We start from the raw sequence: 26,031 nt of genomic DNA on the forward strand, positions 1-26,031 counted from the left end.
ATATATATCCAGATCCAACATTTCCTCCAGGCTTACAGCTTAGGGGCCCTGGTAGAGCGTGTGCTTCCTTGTGTTTGATATGGATTCTGGTGGAGATAACAAACAGCATCATTTGCTCATAGAAAGACAAAATAAAAAGTGTTTGCACTAAAAAGATAATAAATTCTAAGCAAAAGCACTTTCCTTTTTTGAAACTGATCCAGAATCCATGTCTTGATCCAAATCACCTACAAAATTAAATGGATTCTTCCATGGCGTGTAAGGCAGGGGTCACCACCATGTTCTGACAGGAGAACAATAAGCTCCATCTAAAATCTGATTTACTTGCCACGATTCAAACTCACAAAGATAAATACAGATGTCAGTGCCTTAAAGCTGGGGTACTCGATTTATTTTCTTTAATTAAAAAAAAATTCTTATTAGCATAATATAGTATACTGTAAAAGTAATCATTTCTGAAAAAATCGTACGTCTGCGTGCTGTCTGTGCCTTATAATGAAGTATTTTCTTGGCGGTCACCCCCTCCAGCTCCAATCACAGGATTTAGAGAAAAGAGGGGTGAGCAAAGCCCACAAAGGAGCCTCCTCATTGGCTGTCGCGTGTTTTCAGTCTCAGACTAACTTTGAACATGCCAGTGGCTGTTTTCCTTCTAGACAGTTAATCTAATGTTCAATTTTCCTATATTTTGTGTGCATCCTTTTGCGTGGCAACGTGTTTCACCTGTAGTGCACGTTCACGTGCGCAATTTTGTGCACATCCGTGAGAAGAGGAGACAGGGAGGGATTACCAGAACGGGGGGCGGGATTTATGGCTAGAATTCAACCACGCCCCTCTGTCATGGTTCAAGAATCAGGTAGTCCCTCTAATAAAAGATTTCTTACCCTTCCTTAGGGAGGGCTGGTGATGGTCACAATTAAGCAATAAAATCAATCAATTTATTTTATTGCAATAACAAAACATGCATTGCTGTCTCATAATGATTGCACTAAAAAAAAAAAAGAATCAGGTAGTGCAGCTTTAATATAATTGGATTCTGCTCTATTTGAGAGAGTTTTTGTATTATTGAATCATCTTAAATTGTTTATTTTCGCTAAAATGTTGCGACAAATGTTTTTATGTGTTGCAGATTTGGTGTATAGTTTATGAGAAGGTGTGTTTAAAAAAAAAAAAAAACCTGCAAAGGGGATTTTTGTAAAATATTACATAATTGCTAAATTGTACGAATGTTACATGTTTTACAATTATTTAAAAGTTGTTAGTTAGTGGCTAGTAAGAGGAACATGATGATTTCCTATGGAATGTAAGGGAAATAAAGTGTTGCATGTTGAAACAAACATTTTTTACCTTTTTAAGTTACTGTTTACTATAGAATAGAATAAAATACACCTTTATTTTATATTATGTAATATTAATATTATGTATTATTATTTGTAATTTTTTATTTGTATTTATTATTATCTTATGAAACCGTAAAAAAAATAATATTTAAGCTTTAATTTTTTATTTATTTTTTTACAGGTAGCTCTTCAGATTATTCAGTACCTTTTAAATTATATGATCTTGCAGTTTCAGAAAGGTTGGCAGAAAGGTCTATGTCTGGTTAATAATTTTGTCGAAATCCTTTCAGTGCTTTTGACGTAAACAGACAAAAAATAAATAAATGTTAATAATTACAGCGTTTTGTAAGTACATTTCAAAATAAAGTTGTCTGAAAATATTACCTACTTGGCTATAAACTCCACTATCGTCCTTCCATTCCCTCCACTTCACCATACATACAGTAAAGTTGTAGTAAACATATTTTTATTTTTATTGTGATTTAGTTCTATAAATTAAGAACTAAAATAAGATGAGGATATGATTCTAAATGTTTACTCATGCACCGAAAAATACTTTTTTTGTGGTGAAAGTCTTTTGGTTTGTGGCCATCAGGAATCACTCGCACAGAGAAGGACAAGGGCACGCTGTACGATCTGACCTTCAGAGGAGAGTCGAGTCACGAATTCAGACGCCTGGTTCTTTTCCGACCTTTCGGTCCACTGATGAAGGTGAAAAACGAGCGGGTGGACACGAGTAACGTCGCCATCAACATCATCCTCCCTCTGTCCAGACGCATTGACAAGTTCAAACAGTTCATGCACAACTTCAGGTGAGACGAACCGTTTTTTGTAAGTTGGCCAAAAAAAAAGGACAAAAAAGTAGCACAAATAAATTATTGAAAAAGTTTCTTTTTATGACACATAACTAATTCATGAGAATGGATTTTTGTGTTTTGGTCAAAATGTAGTTTCTGTGCCAGCTTCACATTTTAATTGGCGATGAGGCAGACACGCAGGAGGATGAGATCAAGGAAGAGGAAACAGACATCAGTGCAGCTGTGTTTTCTGTTTTTTAGCAGGAAAACATGTAATTAACTCTCAGAAAGTGCATGATTGGTGTTATCAATGAATTTGTTTTGCACACAGAATGTTAAGAAAACCTGATAGAATTTTGCCGTCTGATCTCTGCTCCTATTATCCTCAAATATTAATAATACGTTTTACCCTTGGGGTCAATCTGACCCCAAGGGGTATTTGCCTGCAGAAAATGATTTTCAGACCAAGTTTTTGTCTCTGGCACTTTGTTTATTTGTTGAATACATAAATAACCTTTTGATAATGAAACCTTGACATGTTCTCTAGCGCCACCATCAGGCCAAACTTTTAGAATTGAATTCATTTCATAGTTTTCATCCAAATCTTCTCCAATTTGCTCACAACAATAATGACCGCAAGAGTATGAACCTTATTGGTTGACAAGTTTTACACAGCTAAAACAGCTTGGGGTCAAATTGACCCCAGAGGAACACCAATGCGTGCAATATGCGTTCAGCACAATGAAAAAAATATCATCATGATGATTTTATGCTTAATCAATTGTATCCATCAAATTAGAAAAAGTCATGAAATATAAAGGTTAATGCTAGCTTATTGCTATTGTTAAGCTAATGCTATAGGCTAATGTTATTGTTAGGTTAATGCTAATGCGAGGCTAATGTTATGGTTACGTTAATGCTAATGCTGGGTTAAAGCTAATGTTAGGTGAAGGCTAATGCTAGCTTATTGCTATTGTTAAGCTAATGCTAGGGTAATGTTAGACTAATGCTATTGCCAGGCTAATGATAAAGCTAGGTTAAAGCAAATACTAGGTTGATATTAATGCTATTGATATGCTAATGTTAACGATGGTGCTAGGTTAATGCTATTGCTAGGCTAATGCCAATGATAAGCTAATGCAGTGTGATGCGGGCTAGCATCTGCATCCTCACTTGTATTTTCTTCAGGAAATGCAAATGTTCTAGTTATTATTATTATTATTATTATTATTATGCATTATTCCTCAACAGGATAGGTAAAATTCACTGTAGGGCTACATTGTATATGACATTACCTTATTATGTTTTTTAAATCTGCAGGAGTAAGGGGTACATGGCTTCAGGGTTAATGTCTGAAAGGGTACGGGACTGTGAAAAGTTTGGGAACTACTGCTCTAGTGCCACCATCAGGCCAAACTTTTAAATTAGAATAAATTTATCTCAAACAGTTTTCATCCAAATCTCAAATTTACCAACAACATTAATGAGCACAAGAGTATGAACCCTAAACTATCAACTCATTGGTGGGGAAAAAATATCATCTTAACTCACTCAGTGCCATTGACGAGATAACTCGTCATTTGCGTTTTTTCACAGGGATCACTAGAAAACACCCTGACGGAGGTCCCTCATCAATATCTAAGCTGTGAGGTGTTGTAGTGACCAACTGTGCCCTGAAGATGGCAGCAGTACACCTTTAGATGAGAGAGTAGCCACTGATGCTACCATTAGCTGGGGAGGAGAAGCAGGAACGAGTGAGATTATGGCGCTACAGAGTGATATTGTGACGTATCCAGCAGCTCACAGCTCAACATACTAACACAGAACCTGTGTGGACCTGAGTGGATTATTGATTATGTTGAGATGGTGAGATAAAACCATCAACTAACCGGGCCAAACAGGTCATCCCTACGTAGTGGGAGGGGGTGAGGGGGGATGTACAAAATACCCCCAGCCTGTGAGCCAGATAGCAAAATAATAGGTGACACGGCGGTAGCAGCGCACCTTTGCTCAGCAGAGCTCAGAGGGAGAGGAGGAAATGCGTTTATGAGACAGATAATGGCGCTACGTACGAGAGTTGACGTTCCCAGCAGCGCATAGCAGCGCACACTCCACCAGAACATGTGTGGAACTCATGGATAGCGTGGCGATGGTGAGATAAAACCATAAAAAAAACGGGGAACGCAGTGACAGTCTGCTTGTCCGGGAGAAAGAGGAAGTTGCGTGTGTGCAGAATGACGGGAGAGAAACTTGGAGGAGCGCCGAAATACAGTAAGAAATCCATTCAACTCTGACCCAGATAGCAAAATAATAATTTTCTCATCAAAAGCCCAGTGTCAGTGTTTTTTTTGTTTTTTTTTTTTATAAAAGGAACCAATGTTCAGATGTTTGAGTTGTCACTAAAGCAAAAAAAATAGCTTTAAAGTCACTGACAGGGTTTTTTTTTAGAAAAAGGCTTTTTTCTCAGCTTTTTGCTCTGAAACTGAAGATTTGTGTGAAACGTGCTCTATTCAACGGCTGATTACAAAAGAACGAAACAAACCAGAAACAAAATCTTTTTTTTTTTTATGAAAGTAGATGCGTCAATCTTTCAGAATCTGGTGTCAGATTTCAGATAGTCATAGTCGAAAATTATCTGTGGGTCTTTAAAATCAGTCAGAATGCTCAAAAACGGCTGGCACTGAGGGGGGTAGAAAATCGGAAAATGGCTGGCACTGAATGAGTTAATCATTTGTACCCATCAAATTAGGAAAAGTCATGAAAAACGAAGCAAAAAACAATAAAGTCAACTATTATTTTTTTGAACGATAAACATTGAATGGAGTCAAATTGACCCCAAGGAAAATAGGAGGGTTAAATCAACCACTTCATAACTACAGGGATCGTGATTCACTACCCGTCACTGCAGCACGTTTCACTTTATGTAACACTACAAATAGACTCATCAGCAGGAGCAGATGTAAAGAAAACAAGATTACAGCCGAATTTTAGAGAAAGTTCATTACATCTGCCACACGCAGTTAAAATATTCATTAACTATCAGTAAAATGGGTTGTTCAGCGGTGCAATCCATCACCACGATGCCCTCCTAAATGTTAGTGATTTATTGTGCCACCGTGGCTGCTTATCACAGCTCTTTTTATATAGTAAATCCTCCTTAGAAGCAGCGTCAAGGCCATTAAAAAACCCTCCCCTGGGCACACCAGCTGCACTACATGAACACCGTGGCAAGGAAAAGACTTGAAAGACTCGGCGAGTAACGCTGAGTAAACACTTTAACAACTTCTTCTAGAATAGAATTAGGAAAAGTTGTGTTGGCAGTGTGTGGAGCATTGAGTGGATGCCAGTAAGGAATTTAAGGTCTGATTTCTCTTAAGTAACCTTTATGAATGTTTATTTTATTTTTTTAAATACACATTTTTATTTTTTAACCATGTTTTTCAAGCACATGTTTAGGAGATTATTGAGGATTTAATTTCTGACAAATGAGTTTTCGTGCACATGTGCATTTATGTGTGTGCACTAGGGCAGGTGTTCTCAACCGTGGGGTCGCGAGACACTGGGAGGGGGTCATCAGATGCCTTCAAAAAACTGAAGAATATTTTTTTGAACAATTTAAGCTAATTTTGGCTTATTTTTATACTTTTTCTGCAACCACATCAAACTTGCCATATTTGCTCCTTTTAATGCATTTTTGCTACATTACTCCCATTTCTGCCACTTCTCCTTCAAATTTCAATGCCTTTTCTGCAATTTTTTTCCACTTTCATGACAATATCGGCACTTACAAACTTTTTCCACCACTTTTCCTACCTATTGCTGCTTATGTTGACCCACTATTGTCACTTTTAACCTCTTTCCATCATATTTCATGCTTATTTTGGCCAATTTAATCACATTCACTATTTGCCATGCCCATTATTTTCCACTTTAAACTAATTGTTCCAATATTGCCTCTTTGAACTCTTTTTCACCACTTTTTCTGTCCGTTTTTGGCCACTCTAATGTGCAGCTTTTTAACCAATTTCTGTGGTTTTTAAAACACCATCTCATGACATTTTCCACCATTTTCCTCACATTTAACCAATTTAATTTCTGATCAAAACAAGAATGTAAATCTTTAAGATGACTATATACTATGGTCCAAATAATAACACACTTCCTGGATAACAGTGGATATTATTCAGATAGATAAATAAACGTGGTTATCACGGATTCATAGAACAATGGACCATCATTTTGCTGACTTTTCCAAGTCCATTAAATTTCAATGCCTTTTCTGCACATTTTTATGTTTGTGTTCAACCACCTTCGGGTACAGTGGGGGTCCCCGGTCTCTGGAACCTTTATTTTTGGGGGTCGTGGGTTGAAAAGGTTGAGAACCACTGCTCTCGGGCAACGTAATCAGGTTTACAATCTTTATTTGAAACATAGTAAATCTGAAATTAGCTGTACATGTGTTTAAGTCGTAGTAACTTGCACAGTAACATATTTTGGGTGATGCTTATTTCAGCTAGAAACAGTGAAATAATTAGCCCTCTTTGCTCTTCCTATCCTCACTCAGCTTAGTAACACTGCTTTGATTCTTACCTTCGCTTCCCTTTGTGTGTTGTTGTGGCTCTACAGGGAAGTGTGTGTGCGTCAGGACGGTCGAGTTCATCTGACGGTGGTGTATTTTGGGAAAGAGCAGATGAGTGAGGTCCACAGCACTCTGGAGAACACGTCCAGGTGGGTTTAACTGCTGCCAAGATCATAATCAGATAAGTGGAGACACATTGTAAAAGGCGATTTTTGTAATAAACTCAAAGTGGATGCACTTGCTCGTCCTCTCTTAAAAGCAGCATCATTTTCTTTATTATTAGTTTTTGTCTCTAATGACACACTAACTGGGACAAATATTCTGCCCTGGCATTTTCCGTCCAGACCAGCCCACTACATTATCAATGACACCCTTTAGACGCCATTATTAAGTTTGCTCAACATGTGGCTCTTTATGTCTTCATTTTAATTATTATTTCTCCTAGAACACCTTAAAAAGGGGGAAATTTTTAATCCCTTCTTACCTATTTGCTTTGGCCATTTTGTAACTTTCTTTGTCCCATTTTTGCCTCTTTTCAAGTTCTGACACTTTTTTCATACTTTAGCTACCCTTTGCCAATAAATATCCCTTTTTCCCTATTTTTTGTCAGTTTTTGCAAGTTCTTTTTGACACTTTTAACCAATTTTTCACTTTTCCTTAATTTTTTTGGCCCACTTTTCATCCAAATAAGCTAACTTTTGCCCTTGTTTTCTTTTCCCCATAGTATTTGCCTTTTTTTGTTCCACATTGTTGCCCTTTTTCACTATTGTTTGCCACATTTTGCCCATTTAATCTACCCTTTGCCATTACATACCACCTGGTTCCTCTGTATTTTCCCATTTTTGGGCCACTCTTGACTGCTTTTGGCCCATTTTAGTCACTTTTGGACCATTTTGGCTCCCCGTTAACATGTTTACCTCCAACGGACGAGACCGGCCCACTTCGGGTCGATAGTATGCCAGATGGCCTGTGCACGCCTGCCTCAGCGTGGCGTGCTGCCACATCTTGTCATCAGACTGATTAATAATGAAGCTGTCATGCTATGCTAGTAGTTAGCAGCCAACACAAAGAAATGACAACAGACCTGTGATCTCTCCTGACTCTCGCTGCTCTCTCACACACAACCTCTGGAGACTATCACTGCTGGTTGATCTGGAGTCAGACAGAACGTGATCCGAGTTGCACGCTCGCTCAGGCTGTTGCTATAGAAACGCTTATCAATTACCGAGCCTCTTAGGTCTTTGTGTTACCTTGAATTAGTTGGACTGTCTCCAGTATCATGCAGCCACCTTTTGTCCTTCTTTGTTGAGGAAAAACAAGCCATTGTGGATTTTTGAGTTGCACAAGTGGAAGGAATACAAAGTCACATCTAGAAAACACGACAGGAATGACACAAAAAATAAAAATAAAAACAAACATTAAGAGCTAAAGTGAGGCCCAATGAGGCAAAGTAAAGTTCTCTTTTCATTTCTTCGTTATTTATCATATTTACAAGATCTTTTCACAGACATATTTCTGAAACAAACTACTTGCAAATAATACACAAATGTATAATATATTGATGATAGCCAATTTATTTATAAATGTTTTAGATTATTTATTTATATTATATTTTATTTGCTCCCAACGGAACCCTAACCTATGATTAAGATTAGGGCCACTGAAAAAAAAAAAACTAAACAAGGTCCAATATTTTTTATTATTATTAATGTTAAGAGAAAAAAGTCAGAATTCTTTGATTAAAGTCATAATTCTGAGAAAGAAGTCAATTTTGAGATTAAAGTCATATTTCTGAGGGGGAAGAAAGCTAATTCTGAGGAAAAAAATAAGTCTGAATTCAGAGATTAAAGTCTGAATTCAGAGGTTAAAGTCTGAATTCAGAGGTTAAAGTCTGAATTCAGAGGTTAAAGTCTGAATTCAGAGGTTAAAGTCTGAATTCAGAGGTTAAAGTCTGAATTCAGAGGTTAAAGTCTGAATTCAGAGGTTAAAGTCTGAATTCAGAGGCTAAAGTCTGAGTTCAGAGGTTAAAGTCTGAATTCAGAGGTTAAAGTCTGAATTCAGAGGTTAAAGTCTGAATTCAGAGGTTAAAGTCTGAATTTTGAGATTAAAGTCACAAATTGGAGTTTAAAGTCAGAATTCTGAGTTTAAAGTCAGAATTCTGAGATTAAAGCCCCAATTCTCAGTTTAAAGTCAAAATTATCAGCTTAAAGTTATAATTTTGAGGGGGGGAAAAAAATCATAATTTTAAGATTAAAGTCACAAATCTCAGTTTAAAGTCAGAATTATGTGATTAAATGATTTTGTATTCCTAATTTGTTCTGGTTAAAACCCAAGCAAGGTGTCATATATTACAGAACTATAAATGGATGGATGTGATCAACATTGGTAAACTATTTTAGACACTTGGCGTCTCAAACACCAGAGATGCATTATGAAGTCCCTTTTTAAAATGCAGCTACCGTGCCTAAACCACCAGGGGCCGTGTTGTACATCTCTGATATAATGACCCAAAACAGCATGAGATGGAGAGGAGTGGGACGAGGGGGAGAAACGGCTGAGGGAGTGTGAATCTGTATTAAAGAGGGAGGTGAATGAGTGCTGTGTTCAAAGGACAAACAAGTCAATACCTATGAATAATTATAGTGGATTTGGATGCTTTGGCATAACTGTAAAAGGAGGTTAGAATTAAATAAAAAGATAAGATGAGAAGCACCAAATATAGATTATCTAAAGATGGAAAGTAAGTATTTTTTTTCGAACTGAATGTGGATATTAATTTGAGGTAACTTTCTGTTTTAAGCATGTTAAAACTGTCTTAGGTCTGGGTAACATTTGGTTTTTAAGTCAATTCCAATTTTATTTATATAGTACCAAGTACAAAAGATTTTTTAGGAAATGGATTTGAAAATTTGGATTTCTACGGAAAAGGATAAGGGCCAATTTTAATTTTGGGCAAATCAATAAAGAAGTCGAAATGTCGAGATTGAAGTTGAAATTTCGAGAACTAAGTTGAAATATAATGTAGAGATTAAAGTAAAAAAGACAAGATAAGTCAAAATATTTGAAAATTAACTCAAATTACAATATTGTAATATTGTATCCTCTACCGTAGATTTCTCACTCACTATCGTCAGAAGAATAAACCATTATTTCACAATCAAACTAGCACTCAGTGTTTTATTGAATTTCATAAAAAGTGAAAAGTGGATGTATTTGAAGATTCAAAATAGGTGACAATTACCATCTCCGACCTGGATTTGAACCTAAATATTCTCCAAATAAAGCAACAGAAACAGCACCAACACAATATGTGAGAATAAAGCTACAAACCTTACAATTTCTGTCATTTTTTGGACATTATTGTACACAAAGCATGGCTATAAATGAGGCACATTATTTCAGAGGTGCTGGAAATACCACATAGGGGGAGCTTAAAGTCAAGACTATATTCAGCCAGTGTGGTGATACGTGTTTGCAGTGAATCTCTCTTTTTCTCCCGTGGATGAGCTGAACTAACAGGATCAGACCTGCTGCTGAACACCACAGGATAGCTTTCTGCACAGCCTTCTCTCTCCCATACAGTTCCTCTACTTAGCTCGTGCAATGTAACAGCCATCACGTCCATAGAAAACGATTCCACTATTTCTGTCATCAAAGGGCCTCATCTGATCACTCTGAGCAGTAGAAAAGGGCAAAACACTACACATGGCCAATTAAAAGGAAAAAAGGGTCTTTACACTTTAAAAACACTTATATAAGTATTTAAAAAAACACAACAATGTGGTGTGTAGCAGAGCTTGCGGATCTTTCTCAGAAAACTCTTTCACTTTTGTTGTTTTTATTTTTGAAAAGTAAAATGAACTTCTTTAACATGGTTGTAGCACATTTACATTTTTAGATTAATGCTTTCCAATTGTATCGGATTTGTATATGAGGAATATTGACTCTAAAGTACAAATTATTCTTAGAAGCATCAATGGTTTGGTCTTTAAAATGTGTTAGTTTGAATGCCTCTACATTTTGATGTAGCATGTAGCTTAGCATAAGGCCAGCTAGCTTATCTCTGAGCCTCAAAATCATTACAGTGCGATAACTTTCAGCCTTTTTGTAAGTCTGTGCGTTATAAATATAAATTAAAAATGATCATAGCACGCCTTTTTTGAATGTCATCTCTTCCTTTTTTCAAATTTGTGTTTACAACCTGACTTTATGGGCTACAAACAAGCTAGCAAATTGTAGTTTTAACTTACTGCGCTGCTATGAACACATCAGTTGACTTTCAAGGACTAAAGTATCTTTTTTATGAAGACAACCTGGAACCAGTGGTGTGGTCTTCAAAATGTGTTAGTGTTAATGCCTCTAACTCTTTGTTTACTGACAAAGAACAGAAAACATATTGATGTAGCATGTAGCTTAGCATAATGCCAGCTAGCTTATCTCTGAGCCTCGACTTCATCACATTTCAATAACTTTCAGCCTTTTTGGGTTAGGGTTAGGGTCTGTGCGTTATAAATGAATTAAAAATTATCATAACAAGCCTTTTTTGATTGTCGTCTCTTCATTTTCGATGTAGCATGTAGCAGTAGCATAACACCAGCTAGCTTGTTCCTGAGCCTCAAATTAATCACAGTGCAAGAACTTTCAGCTTTTTGGAAGTATTTGCATTATAAATGAATTATAAATCATCACAACAAGCCTTTTTTGAATGACACCTATTAATTTTTATAAGTGTTTACAACCTGACTTTATAGCTACATATTGTATCAACTAGTAAACGTTTAGCTAATTGTTATTTTAGATGACTGCACTGCTATGAAAAGTTTACCACACATCAGTGGACTTTCAAGGACTAAAACATCTTTTTATAAAGACCTGGAAACAGTGGTCCGGTTTTTTAAAAGTGTTAATATTCATGCCTCTAATTCTTAGTTCGCTGACAAAGAACAGAGAACATTTTGATGTAGCATGTAGCTTAGCATAACGCCAGCTAGCTTATCTCTGAGCCTCAACTTCATCACAGTTCAAGAACTTTCAGCCTTTTTGGGTTAGGGTTAGGGTCTGTGCATTATAAATGAATTAAAAATTATCATAACAAGCCTTTTTTGATTGTCGTCTCTTCATTTTTGATGTAGCATGTAGCCGTAGCATAACACCAGCTAGCTTATCTCTGGGCCTCAAATTCATCACAGTGCAAGAACTTTCAGCCTTTTGAAAGTCTGTGCATTATAAATGAATTAAAAATTATCATAACAAGCCATTATTGTGTTCACTATCATATCAGCTAGCAAACATTTAGCTAACTGTTGTTTTAACTTGCTGCCACGCAATGAAAAGTTTCCCACACCTCAGTGGACTTTCACGGACTGTGAAGCATCTTTTTATGAAGTCAACCTGGAAAATCATTTGACCTAAGCTGAGAAAGCACCTACGCCTACTTCCATGATTATTCTTTTTTTTGGCATAAGACCTTTATTTGGCGATTGGGCTGTAGATGGAGAGAATAATGCAGAAATAGAGTTAACAGACACACTTTAGAAGCAGTATGTGTTGAATATCTTTTAAGTAAAAGGATTTTTATACTTTTGTTTTGTTTCCAATCATTTTAATTTCATATTTATTGTAGAAAATGTGATTGTTTCCATTTTCCTTTGTTACTAAGAAAGTTTCTACATCAAGGTGTCTTTGTAAAATGTTTTATCCCTTTCAGCTTTTATTAAAAAAGTTATATGTTTGTGTTTCAGTGACTTTGAGAGTGAATCACACTGTGAGTGTATTTGTGGTTGTATTACCATTGTGTGTCATTGTTCTATACAGCATTTGTGGGTGGATCTCATCTCTGCATACACTGTTTAGAGCAGGGGGCCAAATACAGACCAGTTTTATACGGGAAAATGAGCAATTTCAACATTAATATGCCCTAGTTTAAGTTCTTCATCTGACTTATATTAAAAGTATGGAAGGCAATGACAACATTCAAGCAATAAGTTACAAATAAGTCCCTGCAGGATCTTTTTTTTTACTCCACTTTCGTTTAATTTGGGGAAATCATGTTCAACAATTTAAGAAAAATTGTAGGATTTTTGATAAATGAAGAGTTGGGTAATAATTCATTATTTTTCTGTCATTTTAATTTCACGTTAGGGCCAAATTGTATGTTCTGCAGGGCCGGATTTGGCCCCCGGGCCTTGAGTTTGACACATGTGGTTCAGAGAAACCCATTGATTGTGTTTGGAGTCGTAACTGACGGACTGACTAACAAGCAGATGTGCTCATGCGCCCCCTCACCACCTCCTCCTCTTCCCGTGACAAAGATTTTTCACTTTGAACAAAACAAGAAAAAAAGGTCCTCGTAAATGGTGTCGTGTTTTCCAGGGATTTGGGAAGGTTTTTTTGATCCAAAGGGATTCATTGTGTTTTATTATATTATTCAAAGAAAAGAATGAGAGATGAAAGCGTCCTCACGGTAACGCATAAAAAGATGCAAACACGACACACAGATGGATTTGTGGGAATGACTGGAGCTCGTGCCCCGAGGCAAAGCGTTTCCTCTGGTGACCGTGCAGGTTTCCTCTGACTAACTGGTGTGTGTGTAACTGTCTCTCTGCCTCACATGTTGTGTTCCCCAGCATCAAACAAATCATGACTCCAGCTTCAGACTGTGAAGCATGCATTCCTTAGTGTCGTCTGTGAAAGCTGATGCAATAGTGCAGGGGTGTTGAACTTATTTTAGTTCAGGGACCAAATACGGACCAGTTTGAGCTTAAGTGGGCCACAGATTTTAGGTGGGAAAGGGAGCAAATTCAACATCAATGTAATGTGCTCTGGTTTGCACTTCCGCATATGAATGATATATACTTTATAAATGATAAAGTATGTAAGTATATCAGTCCCTGCAGGATCTTTGCTTAAAGCTTCCAGATTTTGGGAGTTTGGGGACATTTTGTGTAACAGTTTGACTAAAATTTGCCAGATGTTGGAAAATGTAGGAGTTCTTTCATCAGTTCAAAATGAGAAAGGACTGCCATCATGTGATATAGGAATTGGAAAAGTGAAATAATGTGGATTTTAATTGAATTTTTAAATTTGGATAGGCTGAGATATCTACAGCTGAATTAGTTGGTAAAATATCTTATGTTTTTCCTGTCATTTTTACTTTCTTGAGTGGGCCGAATTTGATGCTCTAAAGCAGGGATTTTCAACTGGTCTCACCCTGGGACCCACGTTTTGCCACGGTCATTAAATCGCGACCCACTTATTTTGTTTTTAGAATTCAACCAATCAAATTTAGGTTTTCAAAAATATCTGTAGAAAACACACACAAAAAACACAGCATGCCTATCAAAAGAAAAGTTTCTTTCAAAATAAAAGTCAAGTCCAGCATGAGAGACATTGAGTATTTATTTATTTTTGACCAGCTGTCTACGACCCACCCAGTACAGGTCCGTGACCCACCAGTTGAGAATCACTGCTCTAAAGCACACGTGTCAAACTCATTTCAGTACAGGGGCCAAATACAGACCAGTTTTATCCCAAGTGGGCCACAGATTTTAAGTGAGAAAAAAGAGAAAATTCAACATTAATGTGCCCTGGTTTGAACTTCCACATATGAATAATATATAAATGGTAAATTATGTAAGTATATCAGTCAGATTTTGGGAATTTGGGAAAATATTGTGGAATAATTTGAGTAAAATTTGCCATATTTTGGAAAAAATAGGAGTTTTTTCAACACTTTTAGATTAAAAATTAGTGCTGTCATTTGATATAAGAACTGGAAAACTGAGCTCTGCAAATAATGTGGATTTTAATTGAATTTTGGTATTTGGAGGGGCTGAGATATCTACTGCTGAATTAGTTGGTAATTTACAAAATGTTTCATGTTTTTCTACCATTTTTACTTTCTTGAGCGGGCTGAATTTGATGTTCTAAAGCACATATGTCAAACTCAAGGCCCAGGGGCCAAATCTGGCCCTTTGGAGCATCCAATTTGGCCCACAGAAGAAAGTAAAAATGACAGAGGAAACATGAATCATTGTGTTAATGAAACTCAACAATATTTGCAGCGGCTCACAGTTTACCCTGTGCTTATATCGCATGATTTCAATAATTTTTTTATGTTTAACTGTTGCTAAAAACTTTTTAACAAAATCTTTGAATTTTCCCCAAGTTATTACGTCATTTTTTCCTTAATTAAATACAAATTGGTCACAAAATCTAGGAAATATGAATTGAAGATCTGATATCAGTCGCTTATTCCTTGGATATTGTCGGTTTCTTACATATTTTTGTATTTTACGTATACGTAGAAGTGCAAACTAGGGTATAATAATGTTGAAATTGCTGTGTGCGTCTGCATGCCTGAGTAAAGTATAACTCGCTAACTGTGCAACTTGTTATGGTCAACCTAAAAGCCACAGCTGTGCACATCTGGATCCAACTGTGCCTGTTTTCCTCAAACCCACAGTTGTATAAACTCTTGTGAGCAGTGACACAGGAAGAAGGCGTTAGTGTTGATGAGAACCTGTGGGAAACACCGAAGGCACAAACAAGTCATTAGATTAGATTTTGGCACAGGACTCTTTTAAAATGCAGGGAAGAGCCTAAAGCTGATTTCTGTTCTTTCTATTATGTATTTCACTGCAGCGCTGCACACTCCAAAACTAATTACCAAGGATAATTGGTAAATCACCACAAGCCTAAGTGCCACTAAAGTGATGAAATGTGTTTCAAAAAGGGATTCAGCTGAATTAAAACTACGATTTCAAGTTGGCCAGAGTTAATGAGGAATCCCAAAGTAATTACTAAGATAAACATTGATCACCAAAAAAAAGCAATCATGTGTAGTCAGCATAACGTGCTAAATAAATGCTACAGTTGCTGGTCTTGAAAATCTTTCATTCTCTTTGCAAATTGTCACTTTTTTGTTTATCGCCTGCAATTGCATGGTATGGGGGACAAAAAATGACATGGTTACAAATAAGTAAATGAATAAATGAGGAAACGCAATAATATATGTATATATATATATATATATATATATATATATATAAATAAAGGAATTTCTTTTTTTTCTAATCTTTTTTTGATCCACCTTCTTGTAAAATTCTTGATCTCTATACATTTGAATGAATGAGGATCTCATTATGTTATACAGATATGAGCAAATGGCGGCTCAGGGGCCACATGCAGCCCTTGGTCTAATTTTTGCGTCCCCCAAAGTAACTGAATAAAATGACACCAAAAGACAATACAAACAACAACAACAACATAAAATGACTCCAAAAACACATAAAATGGCGCAAAAAAAATGCAACAAAAATCATGCAAAATGACTCAAAAGATACACAAAATGACTCCAAAAGACACCAAACATCACAACAGTACACAAAACCACAACAAAAGCATGCATAATGACTCCAAACACGCACAAAACAGAAACACACTCTGATTATATCTTGTTTTTTTTCTTTCTTTTTTTAAGGGAGGTTAATTTCAAGAACTATACGCTGCTGCAGCTGGACGAGGAGTTTTCTCGGGGACGGGGTCTTGATGTCGGGGCCCGAGCTTGGAAAGGAGGAAACGTGCTGCTTTTCTTCTGCGACGTGGACATTTTCTTTACCGCTGACTTCCTTAACACCTGCCGGCTCAACACACAACCAGGTGAGAGGGTCACGCAAAGGTTTACACAGTGTACACACTCAATTATTGTTTGTTCATTTACCTCATGAATAATAAAGGTTTAGTCAGTATCTTAATTCAAGTTTCAAGATGTAATAATTACTGAATTTCAGAATACGCAGTGGATTGATGAGGATTGCTGTGAGCACTCCAGCGTTCATTTTGTTGACTAAAAGATTTTGGTCATAGTTTTTGACGACTATAATTTTTTAAAGTGATAATAACTAGTCTATGACTAGTTAAACAAAAATAAATGTGAAGAAAAACGAAATCAAATTAAATTGTTATTTTCGCTGTCTAATAAAACCTTAGTTTCTTTTTAACTATTGCTACGTTGAAGGCGGGACAAGCCTATTTTAGTCGACTATATCAGTAACAGATTTAGTCGGCTAAATCTTGATGTCATATAGTTGACTGAAAATAGACTATAACTGAAATAGTCCTAAAGACTAAATTTGGACTAAAACTAACGACTACGACTAAAACTAAATCAAAATTTGCTGTCAAAATAAATAGCAAGTATGTCTTGCTATATAAAAGTGGGACATTAACTTGCTTTTTCATGGATGGTTTACATGGGATCTTTAATTCCGCTTTAATTTAAAATAATAGTTAAATCCTCTTTAAACTAACCTTGTAAACTCTCATTTACTAATGCAAATTTAATTCTGAATTACACACACGCGCGCAATTTATTATTATTATTATTATTACTTTCCATAGTTACAAACGTTGCTCACTGAGGACACCTGCAGGTCAATATTTACGGGGTGTTTTTTTTAAGGATATTAGGCCCACTTTAGTCGTTTTTAAAAGCCCTTTGTGCAGTCACTCCTGTAGATTATATGCAGCTTTCGATTATCTTGATTTACCATGACTACCTGTCAACATTGAGCTGGTTTAACTTATCCTGAGTTACAATGACTACCTATCAAAGTTGAGCTGTTCTGAAAAGCTGCATTTAAAACAATTTTTATGAAATAATTTATGAACGGTATCATTGCAGTCCAAACAAATCCGATGTTGCACACTCTTTAACCAAGCAGCAGCCATGTTGAAAGTCTCAGGTCAACCTGAGCCTGATTCACAGAGATATTTGTGGAATGGACACACACAGAGGTTCCTTGCTTTATAGATAAGATGGACAGAAGATATATATATATATATATAGTATTACTTAAATAGTGTGGAGGGAGTAAATACTATGGATCAAATAAAAATATCTTTGGTCGCTTAAGCTTTAAAGAATAATTCACAAATTTAATTTAATTCATTAATGCTTTACAAAGCGAAAGCCATTAAAACATGTTTTCATGTGTGAATGCAGGATGTCCAAACATTATTTGTAGTAATAAGAGATCATCATAATGTCCAAACATTATTTGTAGTAATAAGAGATCATTCAGGGAAACTTTTTCAATATTGCCTAAAAACCTAGGTTCCCAAAGTGCGGTACGGGTACCCACAATAGCATGCAAATTGGGTATGTGAACAAAAATTAAAGACATGGTGACAACATTGGAAACTAGAATATACTGTAAATAGAGCAGTGGTCAGGAGCCTCCATGCATTGCCAAAAAAGATTGTTTCTCACTGAAAATGACAATAGGCTGATTAATTACATAAATCGAGTCATAATTCTGAATACGATGTTTTGTTGTGTGCTTACAGAATATTATTATTTTTTATAATGATATATTATTCCTCAACAGGATAGGTAAACTTCCAGAGACAAATATCACTGTAGGGCTGCATCGTATATGACATTATGTTTTTTAAGTGTAGGGGGTGCATGGCCTCAGGTTAAAGATCTGAACACAGGACTGTGAAATGTTTGGGAACCGCTGGTCTAAGACGTTAACATGAGTTCTCCCTAACCCCAGGTAAAAAGGTGTTCTACCCAGTGTTGTTCAGCCAGTACAATCCCAGTCTGATCTATGGAGGACCAGATCACATCCCACCTGTGGAACAACAGCTGGTAACAAAACTAATCACACGTGTTTCCTTCCTTTCCTCTTCACTAATAGTGAGCAATGGAATGATTCTGCAGTTTGTTTTGTGTAGTGACTGAGGATGATACTTTTTTATTTTATTCATTTTTTTAAATATCTCCCTCTTCCTCCACGTCTGATTAAAATCCTGCATTTCCTTTCCTGAGCTCTTTGAACACTCAGATCCTTTTCCTGACAGATAATCAAGAAAGACACAGGTTTCTGGAGGGACTTTGGTTTTGGCATGACCTGCCAGTACAGGACGGACTTCATCAACATCGGTGAGTTGCCAACATTTGCATTTGCATCTTTTTCACAACATTTCAGCAGTGCAGCATTTCACGCCAATGCTTCTCAAACCAAGGTTTTTCAACCACTGTGTGCCATGAGAGATTGTCACACACTCAGAGTGATAAAAATGTGTTATAAATGTATTTATTGTTATTATTAATATTATTATTAATAATAATCATCATATATTTATGTATTATATGTTATATAAATATAAAATAAAATTACATAATATAATAAAAATGCAAATCATTATTTAACAGCACAGAGTTCAACTTTAGTTCTAATCATATTTAATGTTTTATTTTTTTTAAATTAGTTTTATTCATCCCACGATGTGCATCAAGTATGCAAAATATGAAAGATAATATATATATATATATATATATATATATATTTTATTTGTTCAATACACTTTGATAAAAATTATTGCATATTGTTAATGTCACTCTTTTATTTGAAAAAAGAAATGTGTAAAAATCATAGATTTTGTTGTTAATTTGATTCCTATTAAAAAAACACTTTTTTGTGTTTATTTGATTCCTATTCATGACCCTTTGATGAAAATTACTGTATATTGTTAATATAGGTGACAAAGTTTTAATTTTTTTTACATTTTCGGTTGGTGGCGTGCCTTGGGATTTTTTTTTTTTTTTTCAATAAAAACATGTACCTTGGCTCAAAATAGCATAAAACACTGTGCTAAACAACACTGTTTCTCTGATGTAGCCTGGCCACGCTAACAACACCACGGCTTTAATGATCGAAAGGAAAATGTTTCTGCGTTATATGACGATATTTAATCATGTGGTAGAATACTACATCACGTCCTCTCTCCATCTGCATAATATGTGAGGAAATGAGTCTCGGTGGATAGATTTACAGCAGCTCAGTTTTCCTTCAAAGCGAAACCATCGTGAGGTAATGGGATCTTTTATTGCTTTATTGTTTAGCTCCTAAAACACACACACACACACACAGTCACACACACACAATAACAGTGCGTGTGTACATTTAAAGTTGCCATTAAGTTTGATTTATAGAAATAGTGTAGTTTTTATGATTGGGAATTCCTTCCTCAGTGACTTTATTTATTATTATTTTACCTTTATTTTACCAGATTGGCCATTGAGAACCAGTTTTCATTTGCAAAGTATATTTAAAGGAAAATATAAAGAAAATACATTTATGTTGTATGACAATTTTTGAAAGTGTATAATATGTTTTTTGTTTTTTTTGTGTGTATTAAAGAATAGACAAAAATAATCTATTAACAGCAGCAATGGTTAGAAAACAGGATGCTGAAAATTATAATATATGTTTCCTGTAATGTAGAAAAGGGGTGGGTACTTCCACCCACTCCCTTTCAAACACAAAATTGCAGTAATATATCTAATTATTGTTTTTTGCAGTTTTTTTTTCTGGAGGGAAGCCATCTGCATCAAATCTTTTGTTTATTTTAATATTGTTTCTTGTATTATTGCAGTAGGCAAGAAAACCTGCTTCGTTTTGAGAAAGTAAAATCAAATTGGAAAGACTGAGGATCTCATTATGTTATACAGACATGGGAAACTGGCGGCTTGGGGGCCACATGCTGCCCTCGGTGCGATTTTGTGTGGCTCCCAAAGTAACTGGACAAAATGATTCCAAAAACACACAAAATGACTGAAAAAATAACAAAATGCAAAACAACCAAAATACACAAAATGACTCCTAAAATACATAGAATGACAACAAAATTTGAAAAAACAGCAACAGAAACATGCAAAATAACTCAAAAAATACTGAAATAAATGACTCAAATAAACCCACAAAAACACCAAAATATACAAAATGACTCCACAAACACAGACAAAGCAGCATAAAAAATACACAAAATTACTTTAAAAACAAAAAGAATTTCTGAAATAACCCCCCCAAAACACACAAAATGACTGAAATAAATCCTCCAAAACACCAAAATATAAAAAATGACTCCAAAAACACACTAAATGACTGAAATAAATCCCCCAAAACACCCAAATATACAAAACAACTCCAAACACAGACAAAAAAACTGCATCAAAAATACACAAAATGACTCTAAAAACAAATAATTTCTGAAATAAACCTTTTAAATTAAAATAAAGAGCGACATATATTAAAACTGCTATTCAGAGTTTTTCCGAGAGAACGTCTCAAGGCCCCGCCCTCAACATGTTTTACTTCCTCTAGCTTTGCAGCCCTTCTGTTAATGATCAAGCCTTTTTTTACTGAGAGTAAAGGACTGGTCATAGGCAACGCTAATAAAAGCACTGTTAATGCATGAAACTGTGTTACCAGCTGAGGATTTCCTGTCCTTAAACTTATGAGGATCAATCAATCCCAAATTGAATAAACAAAACACTTTTTTATCCACTTTGAATGACTTTTAGCTTGAGAAATAGAGTGTATATTCCCTCGAGGGGCTGAAAACTGCCTAATCTGACCACAGATTTTTGATAAATGTGTTCAAACAGATGCATTTTCCTATTTTCAGTGATTGTATGCCTTTCAAAGAAAATATCCTGTAAGGAATCCTATAAAAGCATCCTATAGATGTAGAGGTTTATGCTGTGAGACGATTATGGAGATTAGTGCACTTGCAAACACAACACAGCTCACCTGTGTTCTGTCTCTGTTTACCCCTCGAGCCTGGGTCTTAAAAATAGAAAAAGGCAGACATGATCAAAACAAACCTGATGCAGAGAAGTGAGAAGATGAATAGCTGCTGGAAAGTCTAAAGGATGCCGTGTCAAAAACATGTTTGATCAAAAACTGTCGTTTTTTGAGCCATCTGCTCAAAATCTCCTCACTGCCCACACGAAGTGAAAGAAAATAGACTGAAGGATGCTCGTGTTTGTTGTAAATCAGTAGAAAAGAAAACCTGCTTCGTTTTCTGAGAAAGTGAAATCAAATTGGAAGGACTGAGGATCTCATTTTCATTATGTTATACAGATATGGGCAAGTGGTGGCCTGGGGGCCACACGTAGCCCTCAGTCAAACTTTGTACGGCCCCCAAATTAATGGTACAAAATTAATCAAAAACACACAAAATGTTCAAATTTGAAAAACTGCAACAGAAATACAAAACAGCTACAAAAACCGCACAAAGTAACTGCAAAAATACACAAAATGACTCAAATAAACCCACAAAAACACCAAAATATACTCCAAACAGACAAAATAGCAACAAAAATACACAAAATTACTCTAAAAACATAAAGAATTTCTGAAATAAACCACCAAAAACACTGAAATAAACCCTCCAAAACACACAAAATGACTGAAAGAAACCCCTCAAAACACCAAAATATTCAAAATGATTCCAAAAACACAAAATGACTGAAATAAATCCCCCAAAACACCAAAATATACAAAATAACTCCAAACACAGACAAAACAGCATCAAAAATACACAAAACGACTCTAAAAACTCAAATAATTTCTGGAATAAACCCCCCAAAACACACAAAATGATTGAAATAAACCTTCCAAAACACCAAAATATATAAAATGACTCCAAACATGGACAAAACAGCAAAAACAATACACAAAATGACTCCAAAAACAAATCAAATACACAATATTACGAAAATGTACTAAAATGATGTTTAAAATATACAAAACAACAAAAGCAAAACCATAGTGGTTGGTTGTCATTGACAGTTGGTCATTATGTTATATTAAATGCTAACACAAATTCTAAAAATGGCCCCCACTGTGATAATACAGTTGTTGACCATATCTGACGTGTAATAAAGGTTTTTTCCATTCTTCCTGGTACTTTAGGTGGCTTTGACATCGATATCAAAGGGTGGGGAGGTGAGGACGTCCATCTCTACAGAAAGTACCTCCACAGTAACCTCCTGGTGGTCCGTGCGCCATCACGAGGACTCTTCCACCTCTGGCACGAGAAGCAGTGTGTTGACGAGCTCCCACCGGACCAGTACCGCATGTGCATGCAGTCCAAGGCTATGAATGAAGCCTCGCATGGACAGCTGGGGATGCTTTTCTTTAGGCAGGAGATTGAAGCTCATCTACGCAAGCAAAAACTGCAGCAAAACACCAAGAAAACGTAGAAAAGCACCGGAAAAAGAGTGAAAATGGACTGGTATAAAAATATCATTGTATCGAAGCATTATATTCTAATAATAAACTATGGTTTATTCAGACAACAGTTTTTCAGGAAGTTTACTTTGATCTCCTGACACGTTTCAGCTGCCAGTCTTCCTCAGAGACGTCTGCTGATCTCTTTGATGTGTCCTTGACTTAGATCAAAATTTCATTGTACTTAGATCAAATTACATTTCCTGGAAACCAGTTGTCTGAATAAATGAAACCTTAACATATTATTCAAAATGAAGACAAAAATTAACTTTCAGGAATTATTACGCGGAAGTCAAAGACACATCAAAGCGATCAGCAGACGCCTCTGAAGAAGACTGGCAGTTGACAGTCAAAAAATGTCCTGAGATCAAAGGAAATTTCCTGAAAACCAGTTGCCTGAATAAATTAAACTTTAACATATTATTCAAAAATAACTTGCTGGAATTATTACACAGAAGTCAAGGACACATCAAAGCGATCAGCAGACACCTCTGATCTCCTGACATTTTTTGACTGTCAACTGCCAGTCTTCTTCATAGTAAATTTCCATAAAACCAGTTCTGAATAAATGAAACTTCAACATCTTATTCAAACATAACTTGCTGGACACAGAAGTCAAACAACACATCACAGCGATCAGCAGATGCCTCTGAGGTAGTCTGGCAGTTGACAGTCGAAACATGTCAGGAGATCAAATTAAATTTCCTGAAAACCAGTTGTCTGAATAAATTAAACCTTAACATTTTATTTAAAAAGAAGACAAAAAGAAGTGCTAGAATTATTACGTTGAAGTCAAGGACACATCAAAGCAATCAGCAGACACCCCTGAGAGAGACTGGCAGTTAACAGTCGAAACATGTCAGGAGATCAAATTTCCTGAAAAAAAGTGTCAGGGTGTCATGTTGGACGATATGATTGCTAAAATTCCTAAAATACCGTGACATTAACTGAAAAAGTGATTTAACAAAAGGAAAGACTTGATATTTAGACCTATATTGTCATTTTTCAAGCTTTTTAAGAAAAACTGAGATAAAGTCTGCTTCCCCTGGCAGCATATTCTGATCAGATCTCGACTAGATGCCAAATGACTATAGTTCACAAAATCTTTCCCCAATTTACTCATTAAAATATGACGAATTGTTGGTTTTTCTTGAAAGAACTTGATCAAAGGACTCTGAGAGCTGCTTTATCATCTTCTTCTTCCGCTCTCAGCACTCATGAGCCATGTGCCTTCCATGAATAACCCTTCATTCATTCCTCTGGACTAAGAACTGATTTCATCCCACACAGGTTTGACGTGAATGGAAACAGAGCCACCTAGAGGGCATTTATGGAACACTTTTACAAGTAAAAGAACAAGAATCATGTTATTATATAATTGATTATATATGGTATTTCTTATTTTATTGCCATTTTCTGCCAACACATTGGCTTTCTGTTTTTACCTTGACAGTATTATTTGTGGATTATTCATTATGAAGGGAATGTTGCAGTGAAAGAAACATTACATACATATCGTGTCAAATTTAAGGTCCAGGGGCCAAATCCGGCCCTTTAGACCAGATGTGTCAAACTCATTTTAGTTCAAGGGCCAAATAAGGAGCATTGATCTCAAGTCGGTCACAGGTTTGAGGTGGGAAAACGAGTAATTATTGTGTACTAGATTACACTTTATGTATACTTGTGTATACTACGTACACATAAAATACAAAACTATGTAAGAAACCAACAATATCCAAGTAATAAGTGACAAATATCAGTCCCAACAGGGTCTTTACTTTCAATTTCCTATATATATATATATATATATATATTTTACCATTTTCTATTTCATTAAGGGAAATGTTAAGTAATAATTTGAGAAAAATGTAAAGATTTTGTAAGAATTTTGAGTTTTTTCAACAGTTTAACATAAAAAATGAAAACTAAGCCCCTGCAAAAATTGTTTCATTTTATACGATGATTCGTGTTTTCTCTGTCATTTCCACTTTCTCCTGCAGGCCGAATTGGATGCTCCAAAGGGCCAGATTTGGCACCCGGGCCATGAGTTTGACACATGCTTTAGACCATCCAATTCGGCCTGCAGGAGAAAGTACAAAAAGACAAAAAAAAAAAAACATGAATTATTGTGCAAATTACCAAATAACTCAGTTGTAGATATCTCAGTCCTACTAAATACTCAAATTCAATGTAACTCCACAATATTTGGAGGATGGCAAATGATTTTTCCACACTTTTATCACATGACTACAGTCTTTTCAAATCTCAAATTGTTCAAAGAACTGAATTTTCCTCAATTTCACATAATTTCCCCAAATTAAATTAAAATTGGTCAGAAAATCCTGCAGAGGCTGATATCGGTCACTTATTGCCTGGATATTGTGGCCACCTTACATACTTTATGTTTCATTTATACGTCAAAGTGCAAACTTAAGGACATTAATATTGAAATTGCTCGTGTTTCCACCTATAATCTGTGACCTACTTAAGATCAAACTACCGTACGTATATTTTTGTGTTTTTTTCTTCCCACATAACTCAATTGCAACTTAGAAATAGTTGTTGACGATGACTTGAGAAGTCAGAAAAACGTTATTTTTATTTGATGAAATCAACATTTTAAATCACGGGCCTCAAGTTATAATGTGAAGACAAACAAATGAGTGGAGAAATCCATATAGTGCAATATTTTAAAGTGTGGTCGGGCGTTGCATTTGTGACTAGTCACAAGTATAGCACGTCGTTATGATTTTTGGTAACCAATACTTTACAGTTTGCTTTGCATTGTTGTGGTCATAGATATTTTGTTACATTAGATCAGGAGGAAGAGTGAAGCTGGTGCATTTTAAAGCATAAACCAGCACACTCTCACTTATAGTTATAGTTGCTTTTGAAGCCTTATCTAAAATGTTTAAATTCTTAATGTACAGTTGAAAATTTGGAAAAAAAAAAAACATATGTGGATCTGTATGCATTTACATGATGTTTTCGTGTATTTTGTTATTTTTACAAGGCCTCATGTTTGGTTCAAAATGATAAATAAATTTGCCCAAGCATATAAACATGAAACTAATTATTTCTGGAATGGTATTATTTTTTTTATTTTTGGTAGGTTCTCCCTTGTTTTTTTTTTGGTTTTTTTTTTTGTTTGTTTTTTTGTATCCTCAGGTTTCCCTTCATGATCCAAAATATGAACCTCCTGTCCTGTTAAATACCCAATAATACGCAAT

At 35.6% G+C, this 26,031-nt stretch overlaps 1 protein-coding gene across 1 annotated transcript in view; it reads left to right on the plus strand.

Annotated features, from left to right (window-relative positions):
- csgalnact1a (chondroitin sulfate N-acetylgalactosaminyltransferase 1a) overlaps positions 1–22,997 on the plus strand; it is a 40,537-nt gene extending 17,540 nt beyond the window's left edge. The window contains exons 3-8 of the mRNA XM_028462524.1: positions 1,933–2,149; positions 6,761–6,862; positions 16,195–16,373; positions 18,275–18,369; positions 18,582–18,663; positions 22,484–22,997. Coding sequence (XP_028318325.1) covers positions 1,933–2,149; positions 6,761–6,862; positions 16,195–16,373; positions 18,275–18,369; positions 18,582–18,663; positions 22,484–22,773 — 965 coding nt within the window. The 3' untranslated portion in view covers positions 22,774–22,997. The remainder of the gene's footprint in view (positions 1–1,932; positions 2,150–6,760; positions 6,863–16,194; positions 16,374–18,274; positions 18,370–18,581; positions 18,664–22,483) is intronic.
- The last annotated feature ends 3,034 nt before the right edge of the window (positions 22,998–26,031 follow it).

Source organism: Gouania willdenowi, chromosome 12 (assembly GCF_900634775.1).
Source record: "Gouania willdenowi chromosome 12, fGouWil2.1, whole genome shotgun sequence".
In the NCBI taxonomy this organism is placed as follows: domain Eukaryota; kingdom Metazoa; phylum Chordata; class Actinopteri; order Blenniiformes; family Gobiesocidae; genus Gouania; species Gouania willdenowi.